General features: G+C 50.8%; 1 protein-coding gene across 1 annotated transcript; it reads left to right on the top strand.

Moving 5' to 3' along the window:
* Positions 1-960: 960 nt before the first annotated feature.
* ankrd50l (ankyrin repeat domain 50-like) lies at positions 961-12,425 on the top strand. The gene is made up of 4 exons (XM_018757373.2): positions 961-1,934; positions 2,999-3,228; positions 5,838-9,338; positions 9,746-12,425. Exons 1-3 carry the CDS (start codon positions 1,543-1,545, stop codon positions 9,335-9,337), a joined length of 4,122 nt encoding a protein of 1,373 aa, XP_018612889.2. The 5' UTR covers positions 961-1,542; the 3' UTR covers position 9,338; positions 9,746-12,425.
* Positions 12,426-21,261: the final 8,836 nt, after the last annotated feature.

The following is a 21,261-nucleotide window of genomic DNA, read 5'->3' as shown; positions in this document are numbered from 1 at the left end:
TTCTTCTCTCTTCTCTGGCCTTTTACTCTTCTCATGGCCTTACGCCCTGTGTTGCCGGGTAGGCTCGTATGGGACAAGCGGTTCTGAAAATGTGTGTGTGTGTGTGTGTGGACAACTCAGCTGAGTTAGGGACCCAAGTGCTGCTCTTTGTCCAAAACAGAGTGCGGACTTTCAGTTTTTTCTAAAGTCTCTTCATTGTCCGTACATTTCAGAAGACATTCCTTCCTTCCTTCCTTCCTTCCTTTACTCACACTGGCGCACTAAAATAAATGCAATACTTTATGTACTTTTTAAACACACACTCTGATTAGTAACTTATTGTGCACACTATATAAAGTAATATTTCCTGGTAAACCTTCTGTCTCTACTACAAATAGTCTATTAAACTTCTTTAAGTAAACTGGGCCATAAACTGATAACTTGTTTCCCTTTCGTTTAAGACACTTTAAAGTCATAAAGTCTCTGTGTGTATGTATGGAGTATGAGTCCTGACATAATCAATAAGGTATCGGTCACTATATTTTTAATTTCTAAATGCCTTCATTCAGCTTATGATTGAATCGTATGATTATGCAGTGCTGGAGTGATGCTTCTTGCTTTCGTGTTTGTTTTAAAATAGAAAGCAACACGCAATGTATATTTGCGAAGGAGAAATTCTGGCATGGTTCCCTCGTGGCCCGGTGAGAAAGTCAGGGCGTAGTGTGAAATGCTGAGTAACTGCATGCTTCTGTGGGTGAACCTTGACCTCCTGAAACTAAGTCTCCTTCAGTCCATCGCTGAGCTCCCTGCATTATCTCTCTCTCTCGCTCTCTCTCACTCTCTCTCGCTCTCTCGCAGTGCAAGTCCTGGCATGCTGAGCAGCTGGGAAGGAGGCGGAGAAGTGGAGCAGGAAGGGCTGGAGAGCAGCTGGAGGAGAGAGGGAGTGAGAGAGGGAGGAGTATCTGCAGAGCGACTGAGAGAGCGAGGGCGTGTGAGCGAGGAGGGTTTTCCATCCGCGGCAGAAGGACAGAGACGAAAGTTTGGCAAGGAGAAGAAAAGCAGAAGCAGAAGAAAAGGACAAAGAGAGAGAGGCAGACGAAGCAGCTGGAGTCCGTGACGGGGGAGTGTGGGGGAAGCTCAGACAAACACAGCGCGGATAAGTGTGTGAGATAAGGCAGCGGCGCGGCTGTCTCCCTCTCGGTCGCGCACACACACACACACACACACACACACACACACACACACACACAGGAAGAGGACGGCAAGGGCCGACATGGAAGACTTGCGGGTTGTGCGAATGACTCACATTCCGTAGCTGCTCTTTGTCTCCAGTCACCTGCGCGGAGGTGTTCACGAGTGTTCGTGGGAGAGTCCGGTCACTCCGTGCCTGCCGGTGAACAACCCTGTGCCGGCGCGCACCAGCGATCCTGAGCGCGAGCCCTCGGAGCTCCACGCTCCCCGCGCCGTTTAGCGCGGCCGAGACAGCGTGACACGGCCGACGCCCTCGGCAGCACGCTGAAGCCACGCGAGGGTCATGGGAAGCGAGGCTTTCGCGAGGACGCTATGAACGGCAGCCTCTTCCAGGGCCGCCGCTTCCTCTGTCGGGAGTGGGCCCTGGAGAAGCTCAAGCAGCTGCTGGAATCGCGGCCGCCGGGCGTGCTGCTATCGGGCGGCCCGGGCGCCGGGAAGACGGCCCTGTGCGCCGAGGTGGTCCGGCCAACGTCGGAGGCGGGGCTGCGCGTGGGGCTCGCGGCCCGATGCCTCGCGGCCCATTTCTGTCAGAGGGAGGACGAGAGGTCGCTGGACGTGTGGAGGTTTGTGCTGGGCCTGGTGGAGCAGCTGTGCAGCAGCCCTATTCTGCCACCGGCCTACAGGGCGGCGCTGGAGGACCCAGGCGTAGCTGCCGCTCTGGAGCCCGAATACTGCCAGCAGAACCCCGACGAGGCCTTTAAAAGGTTTCTGCCGCCCTCCTTTCTAACTGAGTATTGCTGGTTTACAAGCAGCCCTCACAGGTTCATATGAGTGGTGTAAATTTTGTCATCACTCATCTCTCTGCTTTAGGAACAAATTACACTCTTCAACTGTTGCATTGTTCTCATGTGGCTTATTAAGAGCAGGGACAGACAAGTCCGTATTACACTTTGCGTAAGCTTGTTAATTTTGAGAATATGGGAATTTTGTGAGAATAATGAATTGCTCATGCAGGGAAAGCTAGATACACTTCCAGTTTATCCAGCAGAAAAGTTTTAAGCGTTCGTTATTCCGTTTTTTTCCGTACAGTTGTACAGTCAGTACAGTTTGGCGCTGTCAGTCGCGTCGCTTTTTTTTGTGCTCTTGCTCGTTTTTTTTTTTTTTCCATACCGCACGGCGCTGTAAACTACAGGAAAGGCTGATTGTTCAGTTTTCCTTCTTGAACGTCCTTATTTCCTCATAATGCAGCCCATTCATAGCACGCACAATGGCGGAATCGCGTCAGAATGGCTATTTACACCCCAACCCTCTGAATCGCCCCAAACAAAACCGACTGTCCAAGTCCGCAAGCGCTACTTGGTAAATAAAGTAAATAAAATTCCTGCAGCCCCTGCGTTCAGCTGCTGCTCAGTTTGCCCTCTCTCTGGTCCAAACGTTGTGAAAAACCAAGGCCGTTTGCACTTTTCTCGCCGTTTCCTGTGCTGATGACCAGGTCTGCGTTCCTCGCTGACCTCAGACTCACCCACGGGGAAGAAACACCTGCGGCCTCAAACCGAGGGGGGGCAGAGACTTGTAACAGCGCTGCAGGCGGAAATCCAAGGGGTTGTAGGGTCAGCGTTTATTTGCGTGGATTTCAGAAGCTGGACGGGACGTGAGAAATTGGCAGATTACGAACCCGTCTTCTTCAGTACGGCTTCAGCAAATCACGCGTCCGCCATAAATCGTTGTTCCCTCTAACACGGCTCACGGCGCTGACGTGCCGTTCTAGTCCGCTGAAGGTAAAAGGGAATTCCACCGTTTCCGCTTTTTCTCACTCTTCCACCTCCAGAGCTGTGCTGCTGCCTCTGTTGGACATCCCTGCCCCACCTCAGAACCTGTTCATCTTGGTGGACTCTCTGGAGTTGGGCAGAGATGGGCCTGGGGAGAGTCCAGAGAAGGCTGGGAGGAGCAGCTCCATTGCAGAACTCCTGTCCAGCCACCTGCAGTTGCTCCCTTGCTGGTTGTCCCTCGTCGGCTCTACGCGGCGCCAAGATAAAGTCATACCCAAGATGTTCCCAGGTAAAATGGGTCTGCAGATAATGTGAGGTTACAGGAGCAGTGCAGATGGTCTGAGAAAAACTGGAAGTTGCACGTAGTGTGAAATCATCCGGAAAGCAGATGGATGATGTGAGGTAGCCAGAAAAATGGACAGTCAGCGTAAAGTGCAATCTCTCCAGGTTTGGAACGGGAACTCATTTACATTGGCTCCTCGTGTTGGGAATGTTCCATTTACGAAATTTCAAAGACATGAACATTTTTCAGTTTATTTATTAAAAACTTACCCTTTTCACTGTTCTGTTTTACATTCACATATTTAGCAGACGCTTTTCTCCACAACAACTTCCAGCAAACTCTATGTAGTGTTATGAGCCCACACACCTTATTCACTATGGTGACTTACACTGCTAGATACACTACTTACAATGGGTCACTCATCCATACATCAGCGGAACACACACACACAATGGGTGAACCTTAACAGCAGGTCTTTGGACTGTGGGAGGAAACCAGAGCACCCGGAATAAACAGGAAGAACATGCAAACTCCAAACAGACTGAGCGGGGATCAAACCCAGGTCCTCTCACACCACCCAGGCGCTGTGAGACAGCAGCGCTACTCTCTGTGCAGCCCATTTTCTCCTTGTATTTCCGTGGACGGATGAAAGAGACCCGTGTTTCTGCACCCAGCTTTTATTCAGCGATATACCCAACCGCATGGAATAGGAGTGTGGGACCAACTTGATTCAGCTCTCTGCCACAATCTCTACAGCTGGTGTCTTGTGCTCTTGAGTGCTGGCGATCGATAACAAAATGCGGACCGTTGCTCATGTCTGTGCGATGAACCGGTCAGCTCTGAATAGGAGTAAACAGTTATAAACAGACTTCTGGTTGCCGTTGTGTTCGAAAGTGGAGGAGCCAGCGTATACTCATTCTCATTAGTTTTATTTCTGCTAAGCGTTTGGTACTGTTGCTATGCGGTTCATGGAAACATCTTGCTGAGGGCATAAGATTTCAGGATTGGTTTATTTTGTCAGTCTCTGAAATTATGCTGTTTTAAGTCCTGACTCAGTTTTTACAGGTAGGTTGAGTAATGAGAGGTTACAGATGAACTGTTCAGGCTCTCAGATTGTATACAAACAGCCTGAGCTGAAACCATTAAAGATAATATGGAGTAGGTTTATATATTATATATTATATTATATTATATTATATTATATAAGAGAAATACCTAGTCCTCCGACTTCATGACGATGTCAACACAGTGCACCTCTGAATGTCAGTCATCGAGTACCACGGTGTACAAAACGATTTTGTTTGTTTCAAAACAAAACATCCCACACATTCAGTTCCAGAGGACTATCGGCAGCACCGAAGCCAGGGACTAGGACTCGGGTGCTGATTTCAGGGAATAACTGCGATACGAGAATAACTTAGTTCATATGGTGGAAAGCAACAAATTAACTGTGCTTTACAATCGCGCATCTGCAGCTAAGTTTCTCTTTCTGTTGATGTAATGCACTCATTGTATGTTTCTCTGAGACGTATGTCGCCTTGGAGAAAAGCATCTGCTAAATGGTACGGTGGCACAGCAAGTCGCGCTGCTGTCTCACAGCGCCTGAATGGTGCGAGAGAACGTGGGTTTGATCCCTGCTCAGTCTCTGTGGAGTTTGCATGTTCTCTCTGTGTCTGCGTGGGTTTCCTCTGGGTGCTCTGGTTTCCTCCCACAGTCCAAAGACATATGCTGTTCGGGTTCCCCCATAGTGTGTGACTGACAGAGAGAGAGAGTATGTTCCACTGATGTATGGATGAGTGGCCCATTGTAAGTAGTGTATCTAGCAGTGTAAGTCTTTGGGTGCTCTGGTTTCCTCCCACAGTCCAAAGACATGCTGTTCAGGTCCTCCCATAGTGTGTGAGTGACACAGAGAGAGAGTGTGTTCCACTGATGTATGGATGAGTGGCCCATTGTAAGTAGTGTATCTAGCAGTGTAAGTCACCTTGGTGAATAAGGTATGGGCTGGTAACACTACATAGTGTTCATTGTAAGTTGCTTTGAAGAAAAGCATCTGCTAAGTGAATAAATGTAAATGAGAAGGGTATTTAGATGTCCAATTCATTCTGTCCTGTTTTGGAGATATCAGACAAACTATATGTTACCAGGGGGTGCGGTGGCGCAGTGGGTTGGACCACAGTTCTGCTCTCCGGTGGGTCTGGGGTTCAAGTCCTGCTTGGGGTGCCTTGCGGCGGACTGGCGTCCCGTCCCTGGGTGTGTCCCCTCCCCCTCCGGCCTTACGCCCTGTGTTGCCGGGTAGGCTCCGGTTCCCCGTGACCCCGTAAGGGACAAGCGGTTCTGAAAATGTGTGTGTGTGTGTGTGTGTATATGTTACCAGTTAATGGAACAAATCGTTTGGGGTGAGAACAGCTTTCATTACCTCGAGTCATTTCCTGTCACCTGCTTCAACCTATGTACCATCTAGAACTTCCTCTTTCATGTTTTCTGCTCTTTTCCTCAGCTTTCAGATGACTTCTTCTGTGTATTCCACACTTTCACCCACTTCAGTCCTTCCTGTCTCATTTCTGACCTGCAATGTCTTTCCTCATGCCCCTCTGACCTCTCACCTTCCCCATCAGGGCTCCGTAAGCTGGTCCTGGACGACCTGCGGAAGGCTCTGGCTGTGCGCGACGTGCAGCAGTACATCCTGAGACGCCTCGAGCGGGAGGGTGCGCTGCGGCGCCACTTGACCCCTGAGACGGCGGACATGCTGAACCTGCTGCATATCAAAAGCAGTGGCTGTTTCCTGTTCCTGGAGCGCGTGCTGGACGGTGTCGCCGAGGGGCTACTGGCAGTGCGGGAGATCCGCCACATTCCCGGAACCCTGAGTGGCCTGTACCTCTGGCTGTGTCAGAGGCTCTTTCCCAGGATGCTCTTCTCACAGGTGCAGCCCCTACTCAGCATTCTGCTGGCCGCCCCAAGGCCCCTTACCCCCGACCAGCTCTACAGGGCTGTGTGGACTGGCAACACCACTCTCAGCTTTGCGCAGTTCAAGCACCAGCTGGACCTTTTGTCTGTGCTTCTGGCAGATGGACCGGGAGACACCAAAGTCCTCTTCCATCGCAGTTTCGCAGAGTGGCTGACGGATGTCAAGTACTGCACGCAAAAGTTCCTGTGCAGCGTGGCTGAGGGTCACACCATGCTGGCTATGGCCCTGTCCCTGCGGGGCCTCGATCTGAGCAGCGAAGAAGCTTGTCAGTTGGCCTCTCACTTGGTCCAGTCTCAGGTCCACGTGGAGAAGCCAGAGCTGCTGGCGCTGTGGATGGTGTGGGTCGGGGTTCCACCTGTCAGCGGTTGCCATCCGGTGTCACCGCAAAGCTGCCGGCCGCCCGTCACACTTCAGCCAGAGGTTCTGCAGCTTCTGGTCATGGCGGGGGTGGTCCCCAGCTCCTGCCTTCCGGACGGTGGCCGTTCTGAGGGCGGGACCCTACGGCGGGCTTTGGAAAGGGAGGACTCTGTCCGCATTCTCTTGGACGGTGGTGCCAGCGTTAACCAGACAGACCCCACCGATGGACGCACCTTGCTAGCTAATGCGGCACACATGGGATCAGCTGACGTGGCGCAACTGCTGCTGACCCGGGGGGCGGACCTGGAGCTCGTGGACTTCCAGGGTCAAACACCGCTCATCCTCGCTGCTAGGCAAGGCCATGCAAAGGTGCTTTTGGCACTCTTAGACTGGGCTGCCCAGCATGGGTTAGAAGTGGCTAGGATGGTGAACCATGCAGATAACGAGGGCTGGACCGCACTCCGCTCAGCGGCCTGGGCTGGGCACGTGGAGATGGTGCGCATGCTGCTGGACGCAGGAGCAGAGGTAGATGGAAGTGATTCTGAGGGACGGACAGCTCTGCGTGCGGCTGCTTGGGCAGGGCACGAGGACGTCCTCCTCACCCTGCTGAACAAGGGGGCACAGGTGGACCAGCCCGACAGGGAGGGCCGCACCCCTCTCGTCGCAGCCGCCTACATGGGCCATCGAGATGCCGTGGAGATCCTGCTGGATGCTGGGGCAGAGGTGGACCGCCCAGATGGGGATGGACGCACAGCTCTGTCCGTGGCAGCGATGTGTGTGCCCTCCGCAGCAGGAGGGAACCGTGGCGACGTGGTGAGCCTGCTGCTGGAGCGAGGGGCTGACCCAGGACACCGGGACCGGGACAACATGACCCCGCTCCTGCTGGCCGCGTACGAGGGTCACGTGGAAGTCGTGGAGCTGCTGCTGGAGGCTGGAGCAGATGTGGACGAGAGCACTGCCGCCCACGCCTCCGGCGCCATCACTCCTCTGCTGGCCGCTGCCTCCATGGGTCACATGGCCGCGGTTAGCGCCGTGCTGTTCTGGGGCGCGGCCGTGGATGCCATCGACAGCGAGGGCCGCACTGCGCTCAGCCTCGCCGCAACTCGCGGCAGTACAGATGTGGTGAGAGCCCTGCTGGACCGCGGTCTGGATGAGAATCATAAAGACCATCTGGGCTGGACACCTCTGCACGCAGCCGCCTGCGGAGGACACAAGGCTGTGTGCGCCGCGCTGACCGACAGCGGGAGCGTGGCGCGGGTCGGAGAGCTGGACAATGAGGGCCATACGCCTCTCATCCTGGCAGCCCAGGAGGGCCACTGCAATGCAGTGCGAATGCTCCTTGACCGCCGATCACCCATCGATCACCGGGGCTATGATGGTCACTCCGCTTTGAGTGCCGCCGCCCTGGAGGGTCACACAGAAGTAGTGGAGCTTCTGATGAGACGCGGCGCGGACACGGACGTTCGTGACGCAGAGGGCAGGCCGCTGCTCTACTTGCTGGTACTGGAGGGACGCTTGGACATTGCTGCCCTTCTGGTTGAAAAGGGGGGTGCGCCCCTGGAGTCCCGAGACTCCGAAGGGCGTACGGCACTGCATGTGGCCAGCTGGAAGGGAGATTTGGAAGCCATGGCCCTGCTCCTGAGTCACGGCGCTGACCCCAACGCGCAGGACGAGGACGGGCGGGCCCCGCTGCATTCCGCAGCCTGGAGGGGGCAAGCTGCTGCCGCCCGCATGCTGCTGGAGGCTAGAGGTGCCCTCGTTGACCTGGCCTGTCGCCAGCAGGGGGCGACGGCCTTGTGCATCGCGGCACAGGAAGGGCACGCTGGAGTGGTGGCTGTGCTGCTGGAGAAAGAGGCTGACCCGGATCACGTGGACCAGTACGGCCGCAGCCCTGTGAAGGTGGCGGGGAAGAGGGGCCATGTGAACATCGTCAGGATGCTGGAGAGCTATGGGGCCAAACCCTACCCAGGCCTCCTGCCCTCCTCACCGTGCTCGAACCCCCAAAGTTCCACAGTAAAGACTCAGTCCTCGACCGGCTCCGGGGGTACGACCGATGGCAGCTGTCGGCCTCTGCAGGGAGTTGTGCCCTCCCTGTCGTCCTGCTCCTGCTCCCCAGGCTCCACCGCCGAGCGGTTCCACTCCATGCAGAGCTCCCAGGCCTCGTCCTCCACCTGCCACTCTTTGGCTACGGTGCAGACGGTTCCAGCCGACAGCCTGAGCTTCACCCTGCAGATCCAGCAGCACTCTCTGCCCCGCAGCCGAAGTCGGCCCCTGGGATCCACCTCGGGCAGCTTGCGCACCAGCAGCCACGGGCCCCGCCCCCCGGCAAGCTCCCCTCCCCGCGACCGTAGCCCCTCCGTAGATCCTCAGAGGCTGCCGAAGGGCTTCTCCGTGGGCTGGGACCCTCACATTAAAGTCAGCGTCGGGAACGCGGAGCAGGAGAGTGAGGAGAAAGGCTGGAGCGCACCCCTCTTTGGAGGTGGGAGGTGGAACTCGGTCATGACCTCCTTGGGCGTGATGCCTGGACAGGACTGCCCCGCCAGAGCCGCGAAAACAAGGGAGAGCCCCCCGCTCGGGTATCCGAGTCAGCGGGAGGTGGAGTGGAGGTCAGCGAAAAGTGTTCTCTCCCCGCCCTTCAGCTTCCCCCTGCCCACCTGCCCCGGTGCCTTACCCCCCGAGTCCCTGATGGGCCTGAGCTCCACAAACCCCGAGCTGAACCTGAAGCAAGCCATCAAGCTGCAGTTCGAGGGACCCACCAGCGCTCTCGCGTACAAGAGGGAGACGCCGCTCTGAGGTTCGACAGTTTGGCCTTTAGTGTGAGAACACCGCCAGCTGTGGCTTAGTGTTGTAGTAATCAATGGCGATAACGTACATATTAATAACGGAAATATATTCTGCAATAATGGTAAAGCATGTTTAAATATGCAAAGAACGTGACGTGGCAGATGCTCCTCCGCACACGTTCGAGAGAGGGAGCGGCATCGGGCTAACGCAGGAACGCCGACGTCAGACGAACGAAAGAAGTGAACGCTTGAATTGTTCTACAAAGTGCATAAATGAAATGAATGAAATGAATTTCATAGCCAGTTATGTTTTAGGGTTTTCAGTGCCCAGCAATCACGCTTCCAGAAATGACAGAGAGAGAAGAGCGATTTACCGCAGAGAATCCCTGGAATGTTAATGAAGGCTTTCTCCTTGTAGGGGCGCTGGGGACTTGAGCGGCGGTTGCGGGAGCAGGAAGAGGAGCAAACGCAGACGTGGGCCGCTCTCGGGCAAATGCCACGCGCAGCAGGAACGAGCGACTGACTTCAAAGGCGCCCTGTTTACATTCCGCCCTGTTCTGCTCTTCCTTCGCAAGGAAGCGGCGGCTTCCCGGCCCGGAAGAATCGCTCCGTGTTTGCCCAGACCGTCTCCGCACGGAAATCGGCGATCGGCCGAGGGTTTGGGGAAGCGGACGGAACCGGCCTTTCTCCGCGTCTCGGAACGAAGACGCTCAGCGCGCTTTCTGAACGATGTCGCCGTTGCCGCTCTCGTTTTTTTCTCCTGGCCTTGCTCAGACTCGGATCTCGTGGGGCAGGCGGCAGCGATGTCCTGGGTTAGGTGACTGAGGCAGGACAGAGTGAAGAGGTGTCCTTAGACTATCGATGGAAGCAGCAACAGGCTTAATTTAACAATACAGATGTTCCATACCAGAAAAAAAATGTTTGGTACCATTTTTAACGGTCGAAAACGAGAAGCGTAATATCTAAAAGGAATTTCTCGGCTTTAACTGTAAAATGTGTCTTTGACGGGGAACATGGAAATCAACGTCAACGTTTTATATTCGTCTTCTGGGATTTGAGCCAACGAAAGCAGTCAGCAGACACCAAATCTGATGTCATGTCCTCGCATATTTCAGCTAATGACCATAAATACATGTGAAGTGGCTATTAAGAGGCCACTGGTGGGATATCAATTATTAATAAAGTGTCAGCATTGCAGAGTTCTGGGCTGCTGACTGGTGGGCCGGTGAGACTCTTCGCTCCGTGTTTGTAGGGATTGTTCACGAACGAGTTAGTTGTCTTCACCTTGCGGGTGGGGGGGGGGAGGGGAGGACACGGGAACTGAGTCTTTTATCGTTTCGGTGTGAAAACGCTGAATGTTTACAGCACAGGCCTTATTGCAGCAGCGCCGAGCGGTGCCCTGTGATCCAGGGCTTCGCTGACAAGCCGCTGTCATCGCTGACAAATACTTGCACACATGGAAGCCTAAACAAAACACGCGAACACGCAGATATGGAACGTGTGCATTCACAAGACCGTGGGAATGAGGAGACGAAGGAAGCCTGTTACATAAAGCCATTGTGGCAGGCATGTGAGGATTTAGACAGACTGGTGACACACAAATGAATGCTCCTGCCTTTATCTGGGCTGGGTTACAGTGCTAGGGGTATTGGATTAGAGATTAGGACACGGTAAATGTGGCCTTTCTCGCTCTGGGATGTGACACGATTACCGTGGGAACAGGTGCCGCACGCAGACAGGAGACGGGAAGACCGCGTCAACGCTTATGCAGATGATGCAACTCTTGGCGAGAAAATGGTCTTACGCCACGTGGTCTGCACTTGGTCTCTATGACTGGGAGTTTACCAGTTTTTCGCTCATTCTTTTAGCCTGCTGGGGTGTGTATTTGCAAGCGTGTGACCTGAGGTGTACCGGTGTGGGTATGTACGCAGGCGCATATACAGGCGTGGGCATGTACATGGGTGTAGATACAATATGAAAATTTTAGTTCCCAAGAATCCACTGGGACTCTTTTGGCAAAAAATCTTGCTGAACGTATCACGGGATCGTGTCCTGTGCAGCGCAGGCAGCGCCGGAGCGCGGTATACCTGCGCTAGGTAGCTCGAGGGACCGGTTGGACCGCTTTTGGTTTTCTCACCCAGCGTTCCTGTCCACCAAACCCGAGCTGCTGGCTGCAGTCCGGTCATGTGCGGTGAACGGCTTCATCTTTCCCTTCCCTGCACTTCTCAAGACACGTGTTTTACCCGTTTGCTCGGGCAAGTCATGGGAGGGAAAGAAAGCCCTGCATTTTTTATGAATCCCATGAACCAAGTGTCTTTTTGTAACTTTTTACACACGCATGGTCGGGAATATAAAAACACGAAGCCATAGCTAAAGAAACGTGCCGTGAGAAAAACCCTGTTTTCTTGTTCCCTCCGGAGGGTTAAAAAAGGATCGTGCTCGCACTGCTTCGGGTTTTAACGTCGTTCTTCTCGTGGCATTTATTGTCGAGACACTCGGATTAGCAGGAGGAAATTTCACAGCTAATATCCCAACAGCATGATTCAGGCTCCTCTGTCAAATCTGTCCCAGATTGTTCGTTGCCATATGAAGATCGTGTCTTGGACAGTGTACAGGTGTCATTCTGATTAACTCACTTGCCGAAACCTTTTCCTGTTGCCTCGAGCGGGTGTTAGGAGCGCACTAATCTAATAGAAGAAGAGAATTTGTATTCAGTGTTGGTTAGTCATGCATTACACCCTAGTGTCTTGTGTGGGAAGAGTGGTGGGTCCAGTCCAGCAGCTGGATGCCGCTGGTGACAAAGACTGAGAGTTTGAGGAACCGGTGGCACAGATCCACACCCTGGACCGGATTCCGCCACACAGCAGCCCGGAGACGGGTTGCGACAAACCTCGAGCCAAACATCCACAAACATTACACAGGTCGCTTACCTCCAGCACAAGCCATTCTTCTGGAGTGCTACAAGACCATGCCATAACAAGCAGTGCCACTCAGGACATATAATTATACCCTTTGTGGCCCATTGTGTGAAGTATCTACAGGTATGGATAAAAGTTACCCTTGTAATTACCAAAAAGCTGATGTGAGCAAAAGCATTTTTTTCCTACTTTTTATTATTCAAATAAAACATACGAAAGTCTTTCAAATCCTCGTGCTTATTTCTGAGTAGGCTTCGCTGATCGCAGATCTAGCCGGATATGTGAATGAGTGTGTGGGTTTGTTTTATTTCTGAGGATGGAATGCATAACTAAGTGTGTGTATATTTATTTTGGTGCAGATCAGCGCATTTGTGTATTTATTCCTGAGGCGGCAGGGCAGCTCAGTGTGTTTATATACATGTGCTCTGTCTTTTTTTTTGTGGGAGGATGAACAGGTTCTTTGGAAATGATGTGAAACCAAGACGAATGGGAGAAATTCATATGCTGGCTGTTTATGAGACTCACTGTGCTCTGCTGCGACATCCAGTGGCCTCATAGTGCGCTGCTCTTATTTCGAAAATCTCAGCGGAGCTTCCTGGACTGTTCGGTGAACTCAGGCCTTTGCAGCTCCTCTCTCAGCTGTGCTGAAGGGTTAGTGATGTCAGCCGCTACGGTGACACGGTTCAAACCCCAAAAATGTATTTTCTCCCGTACAAAAAAAATCCTGAGAGCCCTTTGTGTTTTTTTTTTTTTTTTTTTAAATCTCCACAAACACCGTATAAACAGCGCTCAGAGCTCCGTACTGGTCACGACACACCTTAACTGTACTTTTAATTGAGCTAAAAATATGGTCTTGTCCTTGGAGTTAAACACACATGTAAATATTGAATTAACCCTGGTAACTGTCACTTTAGTTTCAAGTTAATTGTCATAGGTACAAGTACCAGGTACAAGTATCATGAAATTCTTCTTGAATGCTTCTCCACAGACTATGGACAAGACAGAGACAAGACAAATACTGCACAAACAAAACAATGACAATGACAGTGAGTCATGCTAATAGCAATGACAAATAACGGTAACAGTAATAATGATACCAGTAGACAGCCAGAGAACTCAGAACAGTATACTTTATAAGTATAGAGAGCACAGCAAAAGAGATTCATTTCACTAGAAAACAAGTCACACAGCAGAATGGGGTAGAGCAACATCTAGAACTAGTGCACTCTGGAAATTCTCTCTTCTCCTCCGCACCAGGAACATCCTCATTTGTACTGGAAGATCTTGATGCAGTGATGCATGCTGTCCGACACTACGAGATGTCCCTCGGGCAGCAGGGCCAGCCCACGGGGGCTGCTGAGGCCCTGGGCCACAACGGGCTCACCCACACCCTGGGCGGGGTACATCACCACCTGGTGCCGCTTACCCCAGTCTGCTACCAACACATTCCCGTCTCCATCAATGCAGACACCCCAGGGGCAAGAGAGGACAGGCCCCATGCCGGGACATACTCCCAATATGCGGATGAGGGTCCAGCTCGAGTCCAACACTTTAATGCAAGGCGCTCTGCCTCCCTGGCCCCCCCAGGCCCCTCGCTCTGACACAGCCACCAGCCCAGTCCTCAGACTGGCTGCCACCAGGTAGGGCCGATGGAAGCCACGCACTTCAGTACGTTCCAGTGCTGAGCCCGTCCTGGGATCCAACTTCAGGGCAGACAGCGTGCCACGCCGGATGTCTGCTACCAAGAAGCGGTCCAGCTGAGTGACCGTCACCCCCCTGGGTGCTTCCAGTTCATCTTTTGCTGCCATGCCTGGTCCCCCAAAGGTCTGGAGGCACCGGCCATGTCGGTTGAAGATCAGCAGGGCTCTCTCCGCAGCGCAGCTCAACGCGATCAGGCCCTTGGCGTTCACGGCCACGTCAAAGTAGTTTCGGCAGCGTCGAGCTGAACTCTCATTACCCAAGAAGGACACTTGCTGAAGAACATTTCCCCGAGAGTCCATCACTTGCACTCGGGCATTGCCACAGTCCACCACAAAGAGCTGTCCTTGGGGCGTGGCATGGATGCCGCTGGGGAGGGTAAGGTCAGCTCGGCCAGAGCCCTGCTTCCCAAATTGCCTGAGCAGTCGTCCAGCCTCCAGAGAATAGCGGTCCCCTCCGACCTCCTCCATCAAAGCTCTTTGGCGTCTCACCACCCCTCCTGCTTCTTTCCCTTGCTCTATGGCTAACAGCGAAATAGACCGGCAGACTTGGCCAGGTACGGCTTGTGATGGATCCTGCTGGCCGGCATCTACACTGTCAAAAGCGACAGATCCCCGAGGACTCTGTCCCAGAGTAAAGGATGGGGGATGCCGGCAGACACTCCAAAATCTGTCCTCCTTGTCTCTGCTAGTTGGAGACAAGTTTCTGTGGGACAACTCCACTGTGGATCTGGATAAGCGCATATTTCCATTTGGAGAGCCACTGCAATCCGGAGCAGAGTTTGTAGGTAAGGTGAAGCTGGAGTCAACGCTATCTGTTGGGGACGGAGCTCTCCACCTACCACTGGAATGCCGGCGTGGGTGGTTGTCCAAGCAAAGGCTGAGACAGCAATGCGGGCTCTCCCTACAGGAACAGTCCCAACAGGTCTGATTGCCCATGGAGGTTTGATGGCTGGTCTTGACTCCCCTCAGGCAGCTCTGTTGTCCTGCTTTAGAAATATTAGGTGTGTGGGTACTAGCCAGAACCTCCATCCTCATCAAGCTCTCCACAGACTCTTCTCTCCTGACTCTGTCTCTGTCCTCCTGTTGCTCGTCCCCATCTGAGTCCCCATTGCTGAGGATGGCAGGGACAGCCTGAAACAAACTGGGGGATCTTGGCTCCTCCTGTTGTGAGTCCCTGTTAGAGAGAACCTCGAGTGGGGGGCAGCGATGCAGTCTTTGAGGGGAGAGCTCTTTCTCCCTTGAATCGTCCTCTCTTCCAGAAGACAGATGAATCTTCCTTACAACACGCAATTTCTTGTCTGCTGAAAGTGAAGTTGTACCTTGTCTCAGTCTAGGCTGCTGTTCCTCACCACAGTGGGTAAGACCCTCCCCAGCGTGCAGAGGGCAGCGGTGTTCCTGTACCGTGCAGGCCCCCACAGGGAAGCTAAGGCTTAGCTCCTGCGTGTGAATCTCTCCAAAGGTGACCGGCTTGGGTTGCGAACTGGGCCAGAAGCTCACACGCTTCAGGGAGAGGGCAACCTCCCAGGGCTGCAGCAGCTGTGACACTTTCTGTACCAGCTGCTCCTGGTTGGCGGAGGCTTGGCTGCCCAGCTGTCTTTGGATCTGCTCCCGTACATGTGCAAGCAGGTGGAGGCGCTGGTCTAACAGGGATCTACCCACTCGGGCTGCAGCGTCATTCTCCCTCTGCAGCTGTTCCAGGCGTCTCTGGGCATCCCGGTGGTCTTGTTCTACCCGCTCCACAAGACGGCGCTCCTCCCTCCGTGCGCCAAGCACAGCCCGCTCTAGCCCGCGGCTCACCATCTCAGCCTCGTCCACCAGACGTTCCCGCAGGCGTTGCAGCTCCCGCTCAGCCTTATCCAGTGCAGCAAGAGCCTTCGCAGACCAGCAGACTGGTGTGCAAGGTGGGACAGTGACCCTGGGGTGCAGAACAGCAGCACGTGCTGGTCGAGGGGAGGCTGAGGCCTCACGAGGGGAGGATCCATCACTCAGACGTAATCCTGCCAACATCATGGTGGAATGAAAGGCAGCCTTTTCGGTATCTCCCGTTCCACACCTCCACTGTCTTTCTCTAGGTGGTTTTAAGGTAAAAGAAGAAAAATCCAAAGTTACAGTAGTGTAAGATGTAGGATATCATAGTGGCAACACTTCACACATAAGCCCGGTCCCTGTGGTAAACTGTTGGTTTTGTCATATATTTCCACTGGCTTTTGGAGTACATGTTGATAAGATGCCCGACACCTGGTATTGGCACAAGTTCATTTTCTAAATGGCCACAGAAAATGGTCATTGCATACAATAAAGCAATAAAACCATTTAAGAGAATCTAAAAGAGCACGACAAGTGTTTTGGCTGTTTGAAAACTCTTTTAAAGAACCTGAGGTGGTGGGATGGGTGCCACTAACAATAGCAGCCTTATGTTTGCTGAAAGTGGTCTGATGTTGGGAGACCTGCAGCAAAACCAACCATCCACTGTAGATGCAGACATTGCTCTGTTTGCTAATGGCAGTACAGTGTCCCAGAGCTACAGTGTAAGCAACCCTTTCCTGTACACATGGACACCTATTTCACTCTCATGTTACAGCCTGAATTTTGAATGAAGACCTTGTGTGCAATGCATTGTGTGGCTCGCACGGTGTCATCTGTCAAAGGCAGGGAAGAGGCAGCTGAATTCTATTAACATGACAAACACCAGCTGCACAAGATCCTTTTTTAAAATATATAAACTGCAAAATTCTTAAATCTCTCATTTTTGCAGAGACAAAAAATTACATAATACAAAGGCTTATTCAAATTCTACCAACATTTCATTATTCAAGGCACAGCAGTACCATATAAATGATATTTTTCAACATACTTACTGATTCAAGGTCTTTCCATTCATTTATTTAGACTTTAACAAGCACAGTATGGTTTATACATAAGAACCTCTAACTAATAAGCAAAAAGTCTTACCTGTCCTCAGGTATCCACACCTGCTATACCCTAGAGACTCTGCTCAGAATGCCTCATCTACCCTTCCCTGCCTCTTCCTCCCTTTTCCCTCCTCCCCCCATCTCATGGTTTGTTCTGTCTTGATACCATTTCTCTGGTCGCTAATAAACTCTTTTCTACACTCGTTCAACAAAAGCTAATGATGGTGCTGGACTTACTCTGGTCCTCTCATTTTAATTTACTATGATTAAATCAGTGATGCTGAATTATACCGTCTTGGAAAAAGGTTAAGGAAATTATTCACCTGTTATTAAATAAGTAATGTATTATTACAATACACAAAGATGAATTTCAAAGTTTAATAGATTTAAAACTTTTACTGTTCTTTTTAATAAAGCCAGGAGCACAGTAATTAGGCAATCAACGTCATTTATAAATCTTGAACGTGACATAAGACGTGTAACAGCTTAATTATGAAGAATAGACTACAATGATAGCTAAAGTGGAGAAGCACTTGACCTTTCTGGAGAGTTTCAGGGGCACACTATCCACATTATGCATTTACATTTATTCATTTAGCAGATGGTTTCTCCAAAGCGACGTACATCTTATAGAAAATACAATGTGTGCATTACGTTAGCAGAGAGAGAGACTTAGATCCGGACGTGTGATGCTTAAGCAGAGTTAGTTTATTTCCACAAAATACATCACATGAATAGCTGCACAAAACTTTACCCATGTTCTTCTAGCTGTTCTAGCAGGTATTGGTACTTTTTCCTTATAATGCACTGAGGATTCAGGCTTTCCGCTTGTGCTACAGTTTTCTCTAACACTTCTCTTAGTACTCAAGAAGGAAACCTTCCATAGCAGGCAGCACTGTGCCAACCGACTAAGAAAGGCGAACTAATGTACATGGTGCCAGATCAATAGACCAAGCAGTGTGCTGGCTGGGGAAACCGGTGTCGACGCACGTGCCACGCTGCTCAGGTGATACGTTTCAATGCAGAGTGGAAACTTGGGAAGGTAACATAACACAGGCCAGGGAGAGTGAGTGCGCCAGCGTGCAGGTGTACAGTATCGGTGTCCTCCTTCCGCTGACTAATCTTCCTGCTCTCCATACACACACATCAGCCGCAGAGATGTAGTGAAGGAAGCTTCTTCATTTTGCCTTTGGTGTCGGTGACCTTACCGGCAGGATACCACATTACCTGACGGACGTGCGCCATTACAGCTCAAGGAGAGTCGGCCGAGTCGGGCACGCAGCAAATTCTTCCTCGGACGCCTGGCAAAGTTGCCTGAACTACAGGATACGTGCGTTTGTCTCCGTGGAGGTCTCTACGGAGTAGAAAAACATCTCCCTGCGGATCCCCAGCTCAACCAGTTGGGATGGCAGGGAACTGACGGGACCTCAAAGCATGGTGGGCAACACGTATGACGCTGCCCAAGCCAATGAGGCATCTGTCCAACCCATACATGTGTTCGTCAGCTTGGCCACATTCTGCCTCAAGCTATTTTATGTGCCACTGATGATGAACTAGTGTTTAGAAACACCCTCCAATCAATGGACTCCAGATAGCTGTAGTACCTTACCCAGCCACTTTCTACACTGTTCGTGAAACATATGTACGGCCCCATCCTCCGTAGTACAGCAATTACAGTTATCCTGTGCTGCTGCCCACTCTCTCCTGCCAGGCACATGGACATGACTGCTCAGAGCATAAAGAGGATAGCTCTTTGTCACCGCTGTAAGACGAGGGGAGCATTTAAGATCACCGAGTAAAATCCACCTTCTCGTCCAAAATGTAGTACTGGAGTTCAAAAACAAACATGGTAGCAAATATGTTGTTTTATTCAATCAGTCCTGGACTGCTTTACTTACAAGCTGGTAGAGCCTGTGCCTCTTCTGTCTTTTGAGAATGCATACATTTATAATTCATCTATCTTTGGAACACTTTGTTATTACCCTAACGGAGCTAATTTTGCCACATTGATTAGAACTGCTTTATAAGCAGAATTAGAAAATGTGAACACAACATGAGCCTCCAGGGACAGAGGAAGGTACTTGGAGAACATTTTCAACAATGGTAGACAGGTAGAATAAAATGGAAATCTATCTTTGGTTCATAACTTGTACTGATGAGTCTAGGTCGTCATGGTTACTATATCCCCTCTATCTTTGTAACCGCACATATTACCACCCACAGCTGAAGGCTGAACCTCTGTGGAGCCTACATGCGTTTGTGCAGGCAGCACAGACAGACTTGCAAATCATGCAACCGCAGGCCACCCCACACACACACACACACACACACACACACACACACACACACACACACACACACAGAGTTTATGTTGGTGGCTGAAGGCTACTGCGTCAGCCAGAAATGACTTATGCATGAACACCGGAGCTCACAACCATAGCCCCCTACACCTTTTCTCCTATCTATATGAAGTCATACAGTACCGTGCAAAAGTTTTAGGCACTTCGGGGAAAAAAAAGCTGTAAAGTGAGAATGATTCCAGAAACAATGCTCTTAATAAACTTCCTACGAAGCTCAGTAACCATCCATCGTCAATGAGCGCTTGTCTCGAGGATGACCACCTTGTGTCTTGTTGCTAGACCCACTCTTGCCACGGTTTAAGATCTGAGAGTTAAACTGCCACATCTGATAAAACCTCATTTTCAGTATGGTTGTCCCTCACCCAGTTTTATTACCTCTATACAGCTGTTTCTGCTTCAGTTAATCGGTGTGCCATACAAAGACCTCAAGTTCTCTATTTGGAAAGTGGTTTATTACTGTTTTACTTTGACACACGAAACCCTTACTGTGTAATACGGTAACTTTTTGCAAAAGGAATTCTTGAAAATCTAAAATATGCTCTTTCCCATTGACACTAATGCAGAAGACATTAAATAACCATCTAAAACAAATATTTCTGTGAAACATCGAAGTGCCTAAGACTTCTGCGCAGTACTATACATGTGATGCTCAAATTGAGTCAGTACTATCAAATAGGCACAATGTGCGAGGAAGCATCAGATGCTGGAGATGTTCTACCACCACAGAATATTGCAACTAATCAGCTGCCTCCAGCAGACCAGTATCTGGTTGGAGTACCTGGTTTGATGTCCATCTCCCAGCGACAGAAGTCATTAGTGAGAGCGGAAGGTCAGACAGCCAGCCTGTGTCCGACACCACCAGTTAAACTCTACCGGCCCATATAATGCAATGCAGAAACCCGCAGGCATGTCGTCGCAAACAATCCAGGCACTGATCTCTCTATCCTGTTCAGCTGCAACAACTAGGTCATACATAGTGACGAATATCAGCAACGCACCCACACAGCCAGCATGCTCTTACATACCACACAAACAAGAACACAGGCCTGCGGGAGAGAGAAAAACACACCAGGACGCAGGCAATATTGCTAAGTCAAACATTTATAAATTAATAAAAACATTCCCTTTTTATTACAGCTTTTCCCACAAGTTGTTTTTGTATTTTTTTTCCCAGTTTTAAATATAGAAAAATATTTCCAACAACATTCTTCATTTTCCAAGTTTCATTCAGTTCTGTTGATTCATTTCCCATTGGATTGTTCTTTAATCCACTTGTTTACACATTATGTACAATTTCCATAGCCATCCAATGCATCAGCATAGATGGAGAAACAAAAACAAAAGTTGTTGCATAGATTTCAGGGGAGACACTAAGGAACAAAGAATCTCCTCTATATAAAATGGAAAAAAAAAATACTGGAACTAAAAATGCAAAAAATGGAAACAAAAAAACCATGCAAGCCCACCATCTTTTCTCCTGAAACACATACACCACATGTAGGTCTCAGCAAATCCTGTTTTCTCCCAATGAAGACCTCTGGTGGACCATGAGGACCAGCCACACCCACAGCATAAACAACCTGCCTGTGGCTGACACCTGGTGCCGACCCCTCCTGGTACATGGCCCGGTATCAGAAAAGCACAATGCAGCTGCCCTGCTCCAGCAGTGGTACAGTACATGGTACGGACAAGGTACACTCTGCACACTGGTGCTTGCATTGGCGTTCGAGTCTTGAGCACACATTGAGGTTTGTTGAGCTATGAAACAGCTTTTGACCAAGGCCATTTCCCTCAAATTTCAAGACCAGGAGATTTCAATGTTATGCTGTATTAAATAATAATTAAAAAAAGCAAAAATGCAACTGAACATAGGCAGTGAGGTAGGTGGTCACCTCCTGGTGGGACGGCCATGAAATTTTTTTTGGGACGGGAGTGCTGTGTACAAACAGCTGGGTGACCACTGACAAGCCTGAGGGGGGAAAAAAAAAACAATCCCACTAAAAAAAAAAAAAAAAGCCTTTCTGCTGTAATTTTCACTTACAGC

This window comes from Scleropages formosus, chromosome 12 (assembly GCF_900964775.1).
Source record: "Scleropages formosus chromosome 12, fSclFor1.1, whole genome shotgun sequence".
NCBI lineage: Eukaryota > Metazoa > Chordata > Actinopteri > Osteoglossiformes > Osteoglossidae > Scleropages > Scleropages formosus.
Note: the sequence above shows the minus strand (reverse complement) of the source record. Positions and strands in the feature narration are given on the sequence as shown.